At 30.8% G+C, this 19,438-nt stretch overlaps 1 protein-coding gene across 1 annotated transcript; it reads right to left on the reverse strand.

The window, feature by feature from the left end:
• Positions 1 to 11,857: 11,857 nt before the first annotated feature.
• On the reverse strand, positions 11,858 to 14,407 carry LOC148546909 (uncharacterized). The gene is made up of 3 exons (XM_088499434.1): positions 14,197 to 14,407; positions 13,418 to 13,812; positions 11,858 to 12,283 (listed from the first exon to the last, which is right to left on the reverse strand). The coding sequence occupies exons 1-3, from the start codon at positions 14,405 to 14,407 to the stop codon at positions 11,858 to 11,860; spliced, it is 1,032 nt and encodes a 343-aa protein (XP_088355560.1).
• Between the last annotated feature and the right edge of the window lie 5,031 nt (positions 14,408 to 19,438).

Here is a 19,438-nt window from a genome sequence, read left to right on the forward strand (position 1 = left end):
CTCAGTCTATTTGTGTTTTTAGTTTCTTTTACTATTTGTTTTTTACGTTTAACCATGTGTTGAGTTATTTGTCTCAAACAAATTATTTTTTGTTAATTTAACAAATACATAATAAAATACTGAATTTTTATTTAAATTAATTAAATATAAAATTTATTGAAATATATAATCTATCAAAAATTATGAATTTAAACATGCCTTACACATTCTGAGTATACATCCTTCAAAAAAACAAACTAGATACTATATACTCGAGATATGACACGTTAAAAAAAAAAACAAAACAAAAAAATCAATTGTATCTAAAATATTACACAACTTCAAAATTATATATATATATATATATATATATATATATATATATATATATATATATATATATGAATGTCTACACTTTGGATAACTACTTAAAAAAGATCTTATAAAGATTGTTTTGGTTCAACCATTTCTTACACTACATTTATGTTACTACTATTTATACTTCTTTTTTTTGTTTCCTCGTACAAATAGCTAGAATTCAATTTTTTTTCGGGGTAGTTTATCTCAATAAAATCATAAAAAACGGTGACGAAATAGTGATATTTAAGTACAATTTATCAGTGATATTGCGCTCTTATCATCTTGATGTTTTTAGATACACTAAAAAATGTCATCTTGAACAACACCAAACCAATAGGTTCAAAAAAAGTTGGGAGAATTGCATATAAATTCCTATCATTGTTGTCTAGTCAAAGGTTTTTTAACGGGACATTTTGGGTCGAAGCTAATAAGTATGTGAAAATAATATTTGATATATATGTTAGGCTAATGCTACAACATGTGATGGAGTGATATGCTATGATCAGTGACGTAGGTGGTAGTTGTAGGTCATCCTCTTCAATTATGCAGCAGTTCTAACTGCGGCAACACCAATTCATTTTGCCAAATCTCGCGATAGTATTGAGGAAGATGAGAGTGAGTGTGATTTGGATTATGTTATTGAAACCGAATCGTCTAACGAAGAGTGACTTTTCTGTGGTATTTGTACTAGCGACTCCAACAAGTATAGTTACTCGCTTTCTTCTTCCTTCTTTTTTGGCTATTCCATGATTATCAGAGATTTCAAACTATTATCACACTCTTTAACTTGAATGCAATCCAACTATATTATCCTTTTAATTTGGGAAAATATCACAACACAGATGACAGCGTAAAATTTTGATGGGCCCTAGATTTAGGAGTAGAGATGCTGTGATGGTGACCATCTGTGTAAGCTAAGATGGTAAGCTACATTCTGAGTGTGATGATGACCTCTTTCATCTTCATACTGAAGGTGAAAAATATGGGTCTCCGCTTCAGAAATGTAAAAAGTAAGACATTCTCAAAGATAAAATCATTAGTTCTACTGCATATATATCCGAACCCAACTTTCCTAATGTAAAATGGTAGCATGTCTGGCGATCGAATAGATAATGTCATACGACCTGTCAAAAGCAATCGAAGTATCTGTAAGAATACCATTGATAAGTCTTTTTAAACTTATTGCGTATAACAATCCAAACAATTACTTAATTTGTTGTAAAATAAATAAATAAATAAGATATAATAAATATAAAATAAAGAAGTATAAATAGAAAACTCTAGTATTGGTATTCACTATAATATAATTATCTCACTATAATAATAGAAGTAACTTATATATTTACTCATATTATATATATTGCAACTTAAGAACTTAAAGAGAGAAATAGAAAGAAAGGGAATTGTATATGAAAGAGGGAAGAGTATTTTTATTGTTGCTGTGTGTGTTCCTTTTGCATCAGTTCATGCCTATTTATAGGCATACAAAGTTTATGTTTCAAACTTTATTAAGTTTGTTTCATCCTAAGAATTTGTTTCTTTCAACATAGGGAAAATGATCCATCCATCGTCCTTATCCATCTTCGTCATAACACTCCCCTTTGGATGACTATTTAGGATTATGCCTCATTAAAACCTTACTAAAGAAAAGTTCAATGGAAAATATCTTTAGTGAAGGAAAAAGAGTATAATATCCTTTGTGATGGGAACTGCCTCATTAAAAACCTTGTCAAGAAAAATCCAATGGAAAAAACCTGACCAAGGAAAAAAGATTACAGTTCCCCCTCTTGTCGACATCATTTAATATCTCGAAATTGGCGCATCCCAATCTAATATATTAATTTTTCAAAGGAGGATTTTGGAAGTGACTTAGTAAATAAATCTGCCAGATTTTCACTTGAGCGGATCTGTTGGACATGAATTGTCCCTTGATTTTGAAGATCATGTGTGAAGAAAAATTTGGGAGAAATATGCTTTGTTCTATCACCTTTGATGTATCCACCCTTAAGTTGAGCAATGCATGCTGTATTATCTTCAAACAGAACAGTCGGAGCTATCTTATGATCAATTAGTCCACATGATAACAGAATATATTGGATCAAACTTCTGAGCCAGAAACACTCACGGCTTGCTTCATGAATCGCTAGTATTTCAGCATGATTAGAGGATTTTGCTGCAATTGTCTGTTTTGTTGACCTCCATGATATAGTTGTACCACCATATGTGAACAGATATTCTGTTTGAGATCTCCCTTTGTGTGGATCAGACAAGTATCCTGCATCTGCATAACCAACTAGTTGTAACTTGGATCCATAGGGATAAAACAATCTCATATCAACTGTTCCATAAAGATATCGAAAGATTTATTTGATTCCATTCCAATGTCTTCTAATTAGAGAGGAACTATATCTTGCTAGTAAATTCACAGCAAATGATATATCGGGTCATGTATTATTAGCAAGATACATTAGCGCTCCAATAGCACTAAGATATGGTACTTCAGGATCAAGGATATCTTCATTTTCTTCCTTAGGACAGAATTGATCATTTTTCACATCCAAAGACCTTACGATCATTGGGGTAATTAATGGATGTTATTTATCCATATAAAATCTCTTCAAGATCTTTTCTGTGTATGTTGTTTGATGAATAAAGATCTCATTTTTTGTATGCTCGATCTGCAGGCCGAGACAAAATTAAGTCTTTCTAAGATCTTTCATCTCAAACTCTTCTTTTAGAGTTTTTATAATGGTTGGAATCTCTTCAGGGGTTCCAATGATATTTAAATTATCAACATACACAGCAATTATAATGAATCCAGATGCAGATTTCTTTATGAAAACACATGGCAGATATCATCATTCTTGAATCCGTTTTTGGCCAGATACTCAGTAAGATGATTATACCACGTTCGTCCAGATTACTTCAGACCATATAAATATCTTTGTAATTTGACTGAGTATAACCTTTGCGAATATTCATTAGATGGTTTAGATATCTTTAATCCTTCAAGGACTTTCATATAGATATCACGATCTAATGATCCGTATAAGTAGGCTGTTACCACATCCATGAAATGCATATGTAGCTTATGATATGCGGATAAACTGACCAAATAACGCAATGTTATTGCATCCACTACAAGCAGTGACGGATCCAGAAAATTTTAATAGTGGGGGCAATATATATATATATATATATATATATATATAATAATAATAATTTTATAATAAAAATATTATGTGTACATAAAAATTAGTTATCAAATTATTTATTAATCATTGTATATTCGTATATAAATATATGTATTGTTTAATTTATTTTTAATGTGTATTTTTTATTTCAATATATATACACAGGTAGCTATTTTCGATATAAATATAACATGATTAGTTTTTATTATATCTAATTTTACAAATTAAAACACTAAAATAATCATTTACAAATTTTATGAATATGAATATGTAGCATTATCCTATAATCATTTTTTGTCCTTAAAGTTTGACAAAAGTTTTAAAAATATCCCTAAGTTTTATTTTGTTTCAATTTTGTCCCATAAGTTTTCGATTTGCATCAAATATACCCCTGACGGCTAATTTTTCAAAAAATTTAAGATCGATTCAACAACAATTTCATAAGAACAACCCCTCAACACAAGCAAATCAAGCATTATTTTCATGCATTATTGTTATATTGGTCTTAAATTTTTTGAAAATTTAGCCTCTGAGAGTATATTTGATGCAAATCGAAAACTTCTGGGACAAAATTAAAATAAAATAAAACTTAGGAGTATTTTTAAAATTTTTGCCAAATTTTGGGGACAAAAAATATACTTTACCCTTATAAATATCTGTCTTTTTATATAGGATAATGCTACATATTCATATTTTTTTGTTAACCAAGTCCAATCAAATTTGTCTAAGACAACAAAAATCAGTTATGACTAATATTATTTTAAGTTTTATTATTTAACTTGGTTAGACTTAGTTCATAAAAAGACCTGGATGTGTAGTATTTCTTTTACATATATATAAGTAAATACTTATTTAGAAATTTACTTCTTATACAAATAGAAGTCAATTCTTATTGAGATTCATAGTTGAAAAAATTCTTTCAATTAATGTAGTTACAGAAAAAAAAATTAAAACTAATATAAAAAAAAGATAAATAATACTCTTTCGAGTTGATTTCTAAGAAAAAACACAAATTTCATTTAAATTGAGAATTGATCATTCTAATGACATTTAATATGAAATTTTTAAATTGACTATGAAGTACCAAAAATTGAGTAAAAAATTATTGTGGGGTCAAATTTAATAATTTAGTGGGGGCAAATAAATATTATTATCATATACTACTTAAAAAAATTTCAAATCGTAGTGGTCATACACATACATCCGTCCCTGACTACAAGGGAATATGTTTTTTCATAATCTATATTGGGCATTTGTGAAAAATCTTGGGCAACAAGTCGAGCTTTGTAGCGTACAATTTCATTTTCTCATTTCGTTTTTCTCACAAATATCCATCTGTATCCAACAGGTTTTACATCTTCTAGTGTACGGACTACAGGTCAAAAGACTTCACGTTTTGCAAATGAGTCTAACTCAGCCTTCATGGCTTCTTCCCATTTTGGCCAATAACTCCTTTATCGACATTCTTCGATTGTTCTTGACTCAAGATCCTTACTTTCATGCATGATATTTAATGCCACATTATATGCAAATATTTCATTGACAATTGTCTTATTTCGGTCCCATTTTTCTCTTGTAAAGATATAATTTATCGAGATTTCGTTATTTTCACAATTTTCAGGTACCTGAACGTCTTCTGGCGTTAAAATTATGTCAGACTTTTGGACAATTTCAGGTGACTTTACTACGTCTTTTTCAACAGGAATAGTATTTAACTCTTTTCTTTTTCGAGAATTTTTGTCTTTGGAACCAACCGGTCTACCACGCTTCTGGCGTGAATTTGTTCCATGGCCACTTGTCTTATTGTGACATCAATTTGAATTGGGGCATTTTCCGCTGGTATGTAAGATTTGGTTATCCTCTTTGTATCGAAAAATGCATCAGGCAATTCATTTGCTATTCTTTCCAAATGTATAATCTTTTAAACTTCTAGTTCACATTGTCCTAATCGAGGATCTAAATGCATCAAGAATGATGCATTCCAATTAAATTCCTTTTCAAAAAGCTTATTCTTTTCCCTTAATGTTGGAAATTTTGATTTATCAAAATGACAATCTGCAAATCGGACTTTAAATACATCTCCAGTTTGTATCTCAAAATACCTCACTATGGAGGGAGAATTATATCCAACATATATCCCTAATTTTTTTGGGTCCCATTTTGGTGCGAGAAGGTGGTGCAATAGGAATATATGTCGCACACCCGAATATTCTTAAATGGGAAACATTTGGGTGCAGGCTAAAAGCTAATTGCATAGGAGAGAACTGATGGTAACTCGTTGGCCTCAAACGAATAAGTGCTGCGGCATGTAAAATAGCATGCCTCCAAACCGAGGTTGGGAAATTTGTTCTCATAAGTAAGGGTCTAGCAATTAATTGGAAGCGTTTAATAAGTGATTCTGATAACCCATTTTGTGTGTGAACATGAGCTACTCGATGTTCAACACTTATTCCGTTAGCCATACAATAAGCATCAAAGACTTGTGAAGTGATTTCACCAGCATTATCAAGACGAATTGCTTTGATTGAATTTTCTAGAAAATGTGCTTTTGATCGAATAATTTGAGCAAGTAATATCGCAAACGCCAGGTTGCGAGAAGACAACAAGCACACATGTGACCATCTTAAAAATGCATTTATTCGAATCATAAAATATCTAAAAGATCTACATGGTGGATGAATAGGTCTATATATATCTCCTTGAATCCTTTCTAGGAATTTAGGGGACTCAAATCCAATCTTTACTAGTGATGGCTTTAAAATTAACTTTCCCTGAGAACATGTAGCACAACAAAATTCACTAGATTTAAAAATTTTCTGGTTCTTTAGTGAATGTCCATGGGAGTTTTCAATAATTCTTCGCATCATAATTGTTCCCGGATGACCTAATCGATCATGCCAAGTTATGAATTCATTTAGGTTAGTAAACTTCTGGATTACGATGGCATGTGATTCAATTGCACTAATTTTGGTATAATATAACCCAGATGAGAGTGATGGTAACTTTTCTAATATAACCTTTTTATTTAAATCATGAGTTGTGATACATAAGTACTTATATTTTCCTCATTCATTGTTTCAATATGATATCCATTTTGGCGAATATCTTTGAAACTCAATAAGTTCCTTAAAGACTTAGTAGACAATAGTGCATTATTTATTATGAATTTTGTTCCTCCAAGAAACAAAATTATAGCTCTTCCGGAGCCTTCTATCACATTACCTGAGCCAATAATAATATTAACAAATTCTTCTTTTGGCACAAGATGGGTAAAATATATATCACTTTTGAGAATGGTGTGCGAACTTGCACTATCCGCAAAGCATACATCTTCATTATATGTCCTTGCCATTTTCTTCAAAGACAAATAATAATAATAAAATGAGTAGAAATATTTGGACAGTAAAATTATTTTCTTAATTAAAAATATTTTTCTAAGAAGTATAGTATATACTAAAAATTTTATTATTATTATCTTGGCACATTTAATAATTTTGAAATTCATAAATATTTTATTATACATCATATTTGAAAATCAGATGCATAAAATTAAAACTTAACAATAAATTTCTTACATTTTTTTTACATGAATACTCAACAATCTCACATATTAAACTATTCCATCATTAATCAAATGACCAATATTTCTTTTGGGATCCTAAAAAAAATTAGATACATCATAATGAGTGGTGTAATTTTCAGCATCATTTGAAACAAAATTTGTTTCCTTTTCTTTGTCGTCTTTTTTCAAAGATACTTGATAAAGATCGACTAGGTGCCTTGGGGTACGACAGGTATGCAACCAATGGCCCTTTCCACCACAACGAAAATATTTATTATCTGTTGATTTATTTTGCCCATTGTTTCTTTTTTTATCCCACTTCTAGTGAGATCCTTTCTTATGAACATAATTATTCTTCCTTCCATAATTTTTATTGTTACTAAAATCTTGTCATTTACCTCTTCTGGGATAATGATTTGCCGCATTTGCTTCAGAAAATTGGGCGGCGCCAGCTGGGCGCGCCGAATATTTTTTTTAAATCCTTTTTCTCGATACTGCTGCTGTAGGAGCACATTCGAGGCATGAAAGGTCAAGAAAGTTTTCTCTAACATATCATTATCAGTTATCTTTTTCCCACATAATTTTATTCGTGAGGTGATTCAAAACATTGCTGAATTATGTTCATTTATGGATTTAAAATCCTATAGACGCAAGTGCGTCTATTCATATCGGGTTTGAGGAAGTATCACCGTTTTTTTATGATTGTACCTTTTTTCAAGGTCTTTCCACAGATCTGCAGGATCTTTTAATGTGAGATATTCATTTTTCAATCCTTCTCAAGATGACGACGAAGGAAAATCATGAATTTGGCTTTATCCTTCTGGAATATATTATTTTCAGCCTTAATGGTATCTCCAAAATCCATTGAATCAAGATGGATTTCAGCATCTAATATTCATGATAAATAGTTATTTCCAGATATATCAAGAGCATTAAATTCAAGATGAGAGAGTTTCGACATAATAAAAATTTATTACCCGAGTCTTCCTAAAATTTTATCAGAGTCTCGTGCTGATAACGTGTTGTAAAATAAATAAATAAGAAAGATATAATAAATATAAGGTTTAATTATTCTGTTGGTCCCTATAGTGTCGCAAAATTTTTAATTAGGTCCCTATACTTTTTTCCTTTTAATTGAATCCCTATACTAAATTTTTTTTTCAATTAGGTCTTTTTTGGTAGTAATTGGCTTAATTGTATAGAGACCCAACTAGAGAAAAAAATTGGTGCAAGGACTCAAATAAAAGAAAAAAAGTATAGGGACTCAATTAAAAAAAAATTCGGTGCAAGGAATCAATTAAAAGGAAAAAAAAGTATAGGACCTAATTAAAAATTTTGCGAAATTATAAGGACCAATAGAGTAATTAAACTTAAATATAAAATAAAGAAGTATAAATAAAAGACTCTAGTATTGATATTCACTAATATAATTAGCTCACTATAATAATAGAAGTAACTTATCTATTTACTCGTATTATATATATTGCAACTTAAGAACTTAAAGAGAGAAATAGAAAGAAACGAAATTGTATATGAAAGAGGGAAGAGTATTTTTACTGTTGCTGTGTATGGTCCTTTTGCTTCAGTTCATGCTTATTTATAGCCATACAAAGTTTAAGTTTCAAACTTCATTAAGTTTGCTTCATCCTAAGAATTTGTTTCTTTTAACATAGGAAAAATGATCTACCCATAAATAGACATCCATCATCTTTATCCATCATCGCCACAATATAATAGAGATTATGTCATAAAATATTATTTATTTAAATTTTAAAATGGACTAATTAAATAATTGAATATAACTAAATGTTATAAATAAGTAAATAAATAATTTAATTAAAAATTTCAAATTTACAAGATAATAATAAAACACAATTATTTAATTATATCTTACTATAATAAAAATTTTGGTAAAAAAATATAACTTCATATATAATTAAATAATTGATTATGTTCTAGTGTCCACTCCTAACTATTAATCTTTTAGCAAATTGAATCCAAATAAATAAACATATCAATTAATTAAGTATAACAAGTTATCCTATTTAATTATAAAAAAGAAAGAAATTAAACAAACATATTTAATACGTACTCTAACTACTTAAGTTCAAATATTCTAACATGACAATTAATTAATTAAAAAAAAAGGTAAATCACCATAATAAAATATTTGGGTTCTAAAATTAGCGAAATATAATTTTGCAGTTTAAATACGAAAATACAACTTTCTACAAAATTATGTAAATTACGGGAGGGATTCCATGGTTTCAAAATATATATAAACCGTTGTCCGTGATTTACGTTAATAACAAATTTGACTAGAAATCATTGTAGGAGTTCCACAGTTTCTATGTGAATGAAAAATAAGCATAAACTGTGAAAGGAGTCCAGTGATTTATGTTTGCACCAAGTTCCACTATATATAATTAACCCAAATTTAGAAGTTATTCGCCATCATTTAGATATATTATTTGTTGTACTGCAAATATCTATTTAGATTTATGATTGGCTTCAATTCTTTTTTCATAAAGTATTAATAGATTTATAAACATTCAATAAGATGAATTTTGGTGTTTGAACTCTAATCTCATTGTATTTATTACAACGTAGAAAGGTGATTATGAGATGATATATATTGACAGGGTATTTAAAGTGGTCATTGCTCTTTTTTCTCTTTCTATGCTTAGAGATTATGATGATAATGATGTTAATACTATTTGAAATAGAGAATTTGTGATGGATTATTTTGGATTTAGATACTCTCATGGAATTAAAGTAAAGTATTTTGTATATAAAAGATCAAATTATCTTCTTGTGAATATCATCAAATGTAGCATCAAAGTTTTTCCTCTTATAAGTATATAAATATTTATTCCACATTTGAATCTAAAATGTTATCAAGCCATGATAGGCAATTCTGGAAGAAAAAAAAAAGAGACAAATGTATTTTATAGTTTTTGAGTTTGGGTGAGGTAACTGAAGGATCATGTGTGAATTATGACTTGTGAGTTAATATTTAATATTCATGAAGTTTTTTTTACTCCAATATTATGATAGATAAATTGACATAGAAATTTGCTTCAAGGAGTGATCATCATTCCATTAACATGATATAGAGAAGTTAATCAATCAAGTTCACGTTTATATAGTCATAAGATTTTGTCACGATGAATGCCTACATGCCACGTTATCACTCACCAATCACCATGATTTATATGCAAACTTTTTAAAAGAATGCAAATATTCTCATTTCTTTATAGCTTCATGCTATGCTCTTAACTAACTCCTCTCTCTGTATATTTATATGCTTCTATTATTATATTGCCATCAAAGATGAAAGATATGTCTCTGATCTCTCCCACATCAAAGTTTGTTCATATAAAAGAGTTAGTTAGAGTGTACTTATTCACATAGAAATCGTGGAACTCCTATCACGATTTCTAGCCAAATTCATTATCAGCGTAAACCGCCGGACCCATCAGCAGTTTATGTGTATTTTGAAATCGTGGGACCCCTCCCGCGGCCCAAATATTTTATTTTAGTAATTTATCTTTTTTTTCTCAAAGATATATATTATTTTATTATTATAAAATAATAATGTTTCCCTAAGGAAGTACAAAAGAAGTTGGGTATTCCCAATTATCACCAAATGTGATTGGAAGACAAATAGCTTAAGAAAGAGTAAAGTAAGAATAAAGAGAAATTATTAGCATTTATCAGGTATGGCTATTGAGTTCACGCACTAGACTGCTGGCTTCTTGCACTATCTCCGGCGCTGGTCTTATTAGCTTTTCAAAGACACACCTATTCCTCGCTTTCAAAGTGCTCCAACACAGCGCCGTGATGAAGAGGATCTTTTGTCTACCTTTGATTTGAGCCGCTGCCCATGATAAGGCTCGTTGCCACCAATTGATGAAGGTCTCCTCTTCTCTCTGCCATAAGTCAGGGATTATTAAGTTTAGACTCCAGATTATTGAAGACAGAGAGCATTGGAACAAGGCATGAGAAACTTTCAGCATGCATCTTGGGCAAGTGGCAAGGGTGGATGCAAACCGGCTATGAATTTGTTGCAAAACCGGAAGCTTTTTATGAAGGCTCTTCCATAAAAAAATCTTAATTTTATGAGGTAATTTCAATTTCCAATGCTATTCCATACTCTGTTGTTATGTATGTTCTGAGGCATCATTGAAGTAGGAGAATGAAAGAACCCATAAGCAACTTTGTATCCTGACCCAACTTCGTATATACCAGATTTTGTCCATCACCAATTAACTTCATCTTCCTCCTCTGTTGGTTTGATGGAAAAATTTTTATTGCATATATCAACTAGAAAAATTAACTCAATCAGGTTTCTGTTCCAGCTTCTATCAGGATTTAGTAGCGCACTAACATAATACACTTGCAGATTCGATGGGATTGTCACTGCAGCTTGAGGGACATTAAAGGGCAATGGTGGTGGGAGACAGGGATCATAGAAGATGCGGACATTAGCACCAGAGCCTATTTTCCATAAGCCTTTCTCAATCACCTTGCGGCCTTCAAGAACACTTCTCCATCCCCACGATGGTATGCTTCCTATCTTTGCATGTAAGAAATCTGTATATCTGAAATATTTAGCTTTGAACATTCTTGACAGTGTAGAATTAGGGTATTTCATTAGACGCCAACATTGATTGCCCAATAAGGCCAAATTTTGTGCCCTTAGATCTTTGATCCCCAACCCTCCATCTTTCTTCAGTCTCGTCATTGTGTCCCATTTAATCTAAACCATTCTTCGTTCTGCGCCTTTTTTACCCCACCAAAATTGCGAGAGCATACTATGAATCTTAGTTAACAGCGTGTTCGGGAGCTTGAAACAAGAGAGTGTGTAAATAGGAATCGCTTCTCCCACCGCTCTCAATAGCGTGTGCCTGCCACCTGAGGACAATAAACTTCTTTTCCAACCTATAATCCTCTTCTGAACTTTATCCTTGATAGCTCCAAAGGTTGCTTTCTTTGATTTCTGAACTATGGAGAGAAGCCCCAAGTATTTGCCTTGGGATCCGATATGTTCAATATTTAGTGTCTGCACAATTGCTAGTCTTGTGTTCTGAGGTGTGTTGTGACTGAAAAAGATGGCCGGCTTGTTCAAATTGACTTTTTGTCCACTGAAGCCTCGTAGATCTCTAGCAATTCCAAAATGCTTTGGCTTGTATTAGGTGAACCCTTGCAAAAAAGGTTGAATCATCAGCAAACAAAAGGTGATTAACTGTTTGGCATCTCCGATTAACTTGAACTCATTGAATCAATCTGTTTTGCTCTGCCTTGTGTAGCAAGAAGGAAAGCCCTTCCGCACAAAAAAGAAATAGATATGGAGATAGGGGGTCACCCTGTCGGATGCCCCTATTTGGCCTAAAGTAGTCAAAAGGTTGCCCTTCCACAACAATAGAGTAAGAAACAGTCGTTGCCAATTCCTTAGTCCAGTTAATCCATTTAGCATCAAAGCCCAGCTTTTCCATGATGTACCATAAGTAGTGCCATCAACCCTATCATAAGCCTTGCTCATATCTAGTTTAATAGTCATCTCATGATCAGTTCCACTTCTCTTATTTTTCAAATAGTCTATATATTCGTGGGCAATTAGAATATTATCTGAAATGAGTCTACCTTTGAAAAAAGCACTCTGATTTGGGCTTATTATTTTATTCATAATACCTTGTAGTCGGTGCACCATAACTAGGGGTGGAAACAGGCCAGGCCAGGCTTTGCTCTTAACAGGCCTGGCTGTCATGTAGTTGATTGGCCAGAGCCTGGCCTGCAGCCTGCTATAGGCTTTTTTCAAAGTACTAAGCCTGGCCTAGCCTGAAACCTGTTAAAAGGCCTGCTATTTTTTTTTACAAAAATAAAAATATTATTTAAAAAAATATTTTTAATAAACATATTTATATATAAAATATCATATTTAATATTTATAAGAATTTTTAAACTTTAAAGTATTTAAAATATATAAAATTATTTATAATTAAATATAGTAAATTCAAAATATCTCATTATTTTGTTAATAATAAAAAAATTATTTATATATATAATTATATATTAAAAGGCCCAAACATGCCTGACAGGCTAGGCCAGGCTAATTAGTGAGCCTGGGCCTGGCCAATTAACATAATAAGGCTTTTATAACAGTCTGAGCTTGTGCCTATTTTATAACAGGCCAGGCCAGGCCAGGCCAAACACAGGCCAGGTTGCAGGTCCCTGGCAGGCCGCCTGACCTTTTTCCACCCCTAACCATAACTTTAGAAATAATTTTATACATAACTGAGGACAAACTAATCGGTCGTACCTGAGTCATGTCACTGGCATCTGGCACCTTTGGAATCAAACAAATTTGAGTATGGTTGAAGCTTTTTAGAATTCTGCCACTGTGAAAGAAACTTCGCACTGCCTTAAAAACGTTACCTCCAACTATATCCCAGAAAAAGTGAAAAAACTTAGCTGTAAACCCGTCATCACCAGGAGCACTCTGAGCATGAACACTAAACGTAGCTCTTTTGACCTCGTCCATAGTTATCGGCCTTTGGAGCCTACGGTTCATGGAAGCTATAACTTTAGGTTCCAAATCCTCCAAATATGGATTCGGATCAACCGAACAAGAAGAAGTAAAAATATCGCAGAAGTAGTCTTCAGCTACCTTTGCAATATCCTCCGGTTTCGATGCAATCTCATTATTCCTCCCAACTAATCTCCAAATTCTGTTCCTTCGCACCCTTGATTAAAATTTCTGGTGAAAGAATCTGGTGTTCTGATCTCCTTCTTTTAGCCATTTGACTCTAGATTTTTCTCTCCAATAGCTCTCTTCTTTCATATATGCTAGCACCAACTTCTCTTCCAATATGGTAATCTCCTCTCCCCCATTGATTCCAGCCACCCGCAGCTCCTCTAGTCTAGCTTGAAGGTCCTCAATTTCTTTTCGAGAGTTTGCTTTGTGAGTTATCTTCCATTGAACTAATCTATGTCTACATTCTTTCAACTTTTGGGCCAAGGAGAACATAGCCGAGCCTACTACTTCCATTTTCCACACTTCGCTGACAATTCTTTTGACATCATCTTCTCCACACTAACGTTCCTGGTATTTAAAACGCCTTTTACTATGCCAGGATTGAGGTTCAGTTTCCATCAAGATAGGAGCATGATCCGAGCCTGATTCTGTGAGCATGTGCACCACTGCATTCGGAAACTTCAGCTTCCATCCCATCCCTAATAAATAGCGGTCAAGCCTCTCCTTCACCTCTCCTTGTCTTTGGTTTGTCCATGTGAAAGGCCGCCCCACCATTCCAATATCCACTAATTCATTGCTATCAATAAAATTAATGAATGTTGCAATGGTAGTTGCTTATTTTTGGCCTCCACCCTCCTTTTCCGCTTGACTTCTTATAGCATTAAAATCTCCCGCTATTACCACTTTTCCTTCCAGTTGTTGACTCATTGTTGTAAGCTCCTCAAACTGTAAGGCTCGAATTTGTTCCGAACAGCTCAAATGGACAACAATGAACGTCCATACCCCATTATTTCCGAACTCCTTAACTTCAGCTGCTATAAAGAATTCCCCGCTGTTTATAATTTGAACATTGATGCTGTCCTTCCAAGCTAGCGCAAGTCCTCCTGCCATTCCTGACGGGTTAACAATATGCCAGTTTTCATAGCTGCATGCCCGGAGTTTTGCTTCCACCTGTCGAGATTGGTTCTTTGTTTCACTTATGAACACAATTTCGGGGGAGTGAGATTTACATATCCCTTTTAGGGTGTGAATTGTCAGGGGTCTCCCCAAATCCCGACAATTCCAAACTATAGTTCTCATGGCGCCTTGGGTGCCATTTGTAGGCTAGCACCCTCCACCCCCTGTTCAGCTACATTTTCATCCTCTGTTCTTGATTTCTTTGTAGATCATTCAACTATACCACTCATCAACCTTTTTTTGGATCCAGCTTTAGTATCCAACCCTCCAGTACCTTGTCTTGCTAATTTTTTCCACTTCCTGCCTTCCTCTGTTGTGAGACATTGCCCAATAGTGAATTGCATAGATTGTCCTTCATCCTCCTTGGTATTAGACTGACCAGCTATGATAACCTCCATGTATTCTATTCTAGAGTTGGCTGATTGAGGTGACTCAGGTGCTGCCTTGTTGCCAGCATTTTACGGTTTCAAATTTTGTTCCTCCTCTTGCATTGACATCCCTGCAAATTCCTCCAATAAGCAGTTTAAGACCGGATTTTTCTTACGTTGAGTAGCCTTATTCTGATTCTGGGCTGAGTTGTTGAATGTTCTTTCTCTTTCAGAGTTAATTCGTATTCCCACTTGACTGGCTTTAACCCATTCGTCAATGTCATCCTCTTTTACCCTATCACTCTCTGTATCCTTCAGCAGATCATGGCAGTTTTTCATCTCGTGCCCCAATTTTGCACAGTAGGTACAGAACTTTCCAAGTCTCTCATAGCGCAATGCTACCTCTACCTCCTTTTTATTAGGTCCTGCAATAATTAACTGATCCCTCACTTTCTTGGTAGTTTCAATATTGATCTTGGCCTTTACAATCCTAGTTTCTCTGTCTCTCATATGAAATTTACCTACTTCCAACACTGTGCTCAGCCTCTCTCCCAATTTACGTCCAACTTCGAGGGTTTTAAATGATTCTGGCAAACCCAAAATTGAACCCAAACTGAAAAATTGGAAACAATCTCTTCATCACCGTTCTGATCTTCCTTCCATCTCTTGACATGGAGCACGTAATCCTTGAATAGCCATGGAGAACCACGTTCAACGCGCAAGACATCCACCTCTTTATTAAAAAAGAATTGGAAGTAATTGTCCCCTTTGTCACTCACGCTAAACCCCTCTGGATTTCCCCATATAGCCTTTAAAGCATTCCCCATTGTTCCAACTGAGAAGGTTTTGGAAGCAAAGAGTCTGCCATAGACACTATTGGAGCAAGCGTTAATACCTTCTGATATGTCTGCCTCTTCCAGCAGAATCACATTCCTACCTCCTTTTTTATTGTCTTCCTCGGTCCGATCTTCATCCCTCCTTGCCTCAGCCATGCTGATTACGTAAATTATCTTTGTCAAACTAGTAGTCAGAGATTTGTGTTAAAATTTAACTGACGTTGACAGTGTAACCTTGACGGCAGCAGAGACTCTGTTAAAAATCCTAACAGAGCACTAAAAAACCCTAACAGAGCTTATTTAAGTAATTTACCCTTAAAAAAAGTTATTATAATATGTTATTATAATATGTTATTATTTTACATATTTATTAATTAAATAAATTAAAATATCTTAACATATCAATTAATTAATTATTTAAAATAAAAGATAAATATACTAATTTTAAAGTCGAGTGATTCTTAGGTTGAGTTATATATGCTTTTAAAAAGACAATTTACCTATTTAAATTATTTGGAGAATTATGTTATCAGATTACAACTTTTTAAAATTGTAAACGTAAATGCAACTTTTATAAATTTACAGAAACTACGGCACTCTCTTGCGAATTAAAATTGTACGTAAATCGCTACACCCTATCAGATTTCTTCAAAAATTAGATGAATATAAATCCGCTTGAGGTAATAGCAGATTGTTCACTTGGGGATTTTTGAATGGAATCCTAATTTATATTATAAAAAAATTACAATATAATTATAAAATTTATCGAATCGAATAAAAAATAAAAAAATTTTAATCAAAACAAAAATATTAGACATAAAGAACAGTAAATGATAAAAAAAAGTTAACATAAACAAAGAAATAATAAGAATTGCAAAAAATAATAATATACATGAAAAATTAGAACATTAAAAAAATAATATAAAAATTATTTATCATATAAATAAAATAAATACAATAAAAAATAAAAATATGAAAAAGAGTACTATAAATTTTATAATGTCAAACAAAAAGAAAATATTTTATAATTTTTTAGTACTATCAGTAGTTTAGTATTATTTTAAGCTATAAATTTTTATTATTTATAATTCTATTGTTACTTATAATTAGTTTTTCATTTATTTTGTCCTTTTTTATAGGATCATAATTCATATTATCCAAAATTTTGATAATAAACATATTAGATAATAAATTAATAATTACAATTACAAATTTTACAAAGTCGAATAAAAAATAATTTTTTTATAGAAAACAAAAATAAAGTACATCAAATAATAAATAAAAAAACTTATACAGATAAGAAAGAATAAAAATTCTATAAAATCAATAACATATATCATATAAACAAAAAAAATATAAATATTAAAATATGAAAGAGAGTACTAAAAATAATAAAAAAAATTAAAATATTCACCTTTCTAGTAATTGAAACAAATTTAAAAGACTTTGATGAAAAAAAATGGAACGAAAAACTACTGTGAAGCCATAAAAATAATAATTACTGGTATCATCAAGGTTGGTAGAAAAGAAATAATTTTTTTATTTAATTTTAAGAGACTCAAACGTGCTTCTCTTTTTTCTAACGTGTTTGTCAAACACATCCATAGACACATCCCAAGCAGTCATATTGTGAAGAAACTGTTGCATACTACTCCAGTTTTTTTATGTTGCCTATTCCTTCAGAAATCGTTACAGGGTGTAGCGCTTTCTGCATGCACGCTATTTAACATAAATCGCAACTGTAGTGGTTTATGTGCAATTCTAATCCGCGGAAGGGTGATATGATTTTTATAAATTTGTAGAAGTTGTATTTATGTTTATATTTTTTAAAAATTGTAATCTGGTAACATAATTCTCCAAACAATTTAAATAGGTAAATTATCCTTTTTTTTTTAATTTCAAAAATTTTAAAAATCTCTCAAATGATAAATATTTAATTATTTACCAATAAATAATATATTTAATTAATTTAAATAAAAAATCTATAAATATGTCAAATTTTAGTGAAAATATTTCTTGTCATTGTACATTCACAATTCTATATCTGTTTTATTTTTAATCATTAATCTTCGTTGCACTCCTAAAAAAATGTTAATTTAGCATTATTTTTATTTGTTTTTTTAAGAATTCGTTATTTTTTATTATCATAAGAGGATATACATGCTTGACGTGTCACGTGTCTATGCTTGATGTGTCTGTGCATTATTCATCAGAAGAAAATTTCGTTCGTAAAGAGTAATTTATTCAAACTTTTCAATATTCCTAGATATTTCTAGGTTCAATATTCCTATCTCAATATCAAAATTCTCTACTTACTTTAATATCAAAATTCTCTACTTACTTTAATCGATTTGATGCACGAACTGATAATAATGCTACAAATTTAAAAAGATATTTTGTGTATATTTGGATTGAAATTTATAAATAAAATTGTATAAAATTAAGTTTGTTTCAGGTTATATTACTCAAAATTATTTTTATATAAAAAATTATTAAAAAACAATTATTTTATATTATTTTATTTTAATCATTTAAATAAATTTTATTAATCAATTTTATAAATAAAAATTAATATTTATTTATTAAATAAAAATAATATATAAAATTAATAAAATATAATTTATATCAAAAATAAAAATAATACATCAAAATATTTTTTATTAAATTATATTATTCATAATTTTTCTAATACTCTCAGTACTCTATTATTAATTATAATTAATCTTTTTTATTTTATCTTTTTAATGTGATTAAGAATTTATATTATAACAAATTTACAATAATAAAAATAATATACTAGAGTCAAACAAAAATAAAAAAAATTATATAAAACAAAAATAAAATATAATAAAAATAGAAAAAAACTCATAAACAAAAAAAAATAAAAATTTTATTAAAAAATATAATTATATATATGAAAGATCTTAATACTAAAGAGACTAAAAAAATTGAAAAAATAGCATTAAAAAAAAAGAAAATAAACTCAATTAATTAATTGCACAATGTAATTTCTTAAACACAGAAACAATGCTCAGGACTTTGGACCATTAAATGGTCTCATAACAAAATATATTTTTTAAGTTTTTTTAATAATTGCTAAATAGTCATTTTTTTAAATTTAATTATAAATTAATTTCATATATTTTATTTAATTATAAAAATAATTTTTTATTTTATAAATAATTATTTTATTATAAATCTATCATGTTTATTAACAATCAAGAACAAAAATAATAATGAATTAGATCTTTCATTGATCCTAATAAATTTTTTGGCTATTCCAATCGATTAAAAAATTAAATTTGATCCATCGCGTTCGTGAGGAATCATAAAATCGTGTTTCCTTGACGTACAAACTAGGTGAGTTTAGAAAGTAACTAAGAAAAAAACATAATCAAATACAGAAAAAAAAATTTAAGAAGATA

This window comes from Arachis ipaensis, chromosome B9 (genome assembly GCF_059453495.1).
Source record: "Arachis ipaensis isolate K30076 ecotype BB chromosome B9, ASM5945349v1, whole genome shotgun sequence".
NCBI lineage: Eukaryota > Viridiplantae > Streptophyta > Magnoliopsida > Fabales > Fabaceae > Arachis > Arachis ipaensis.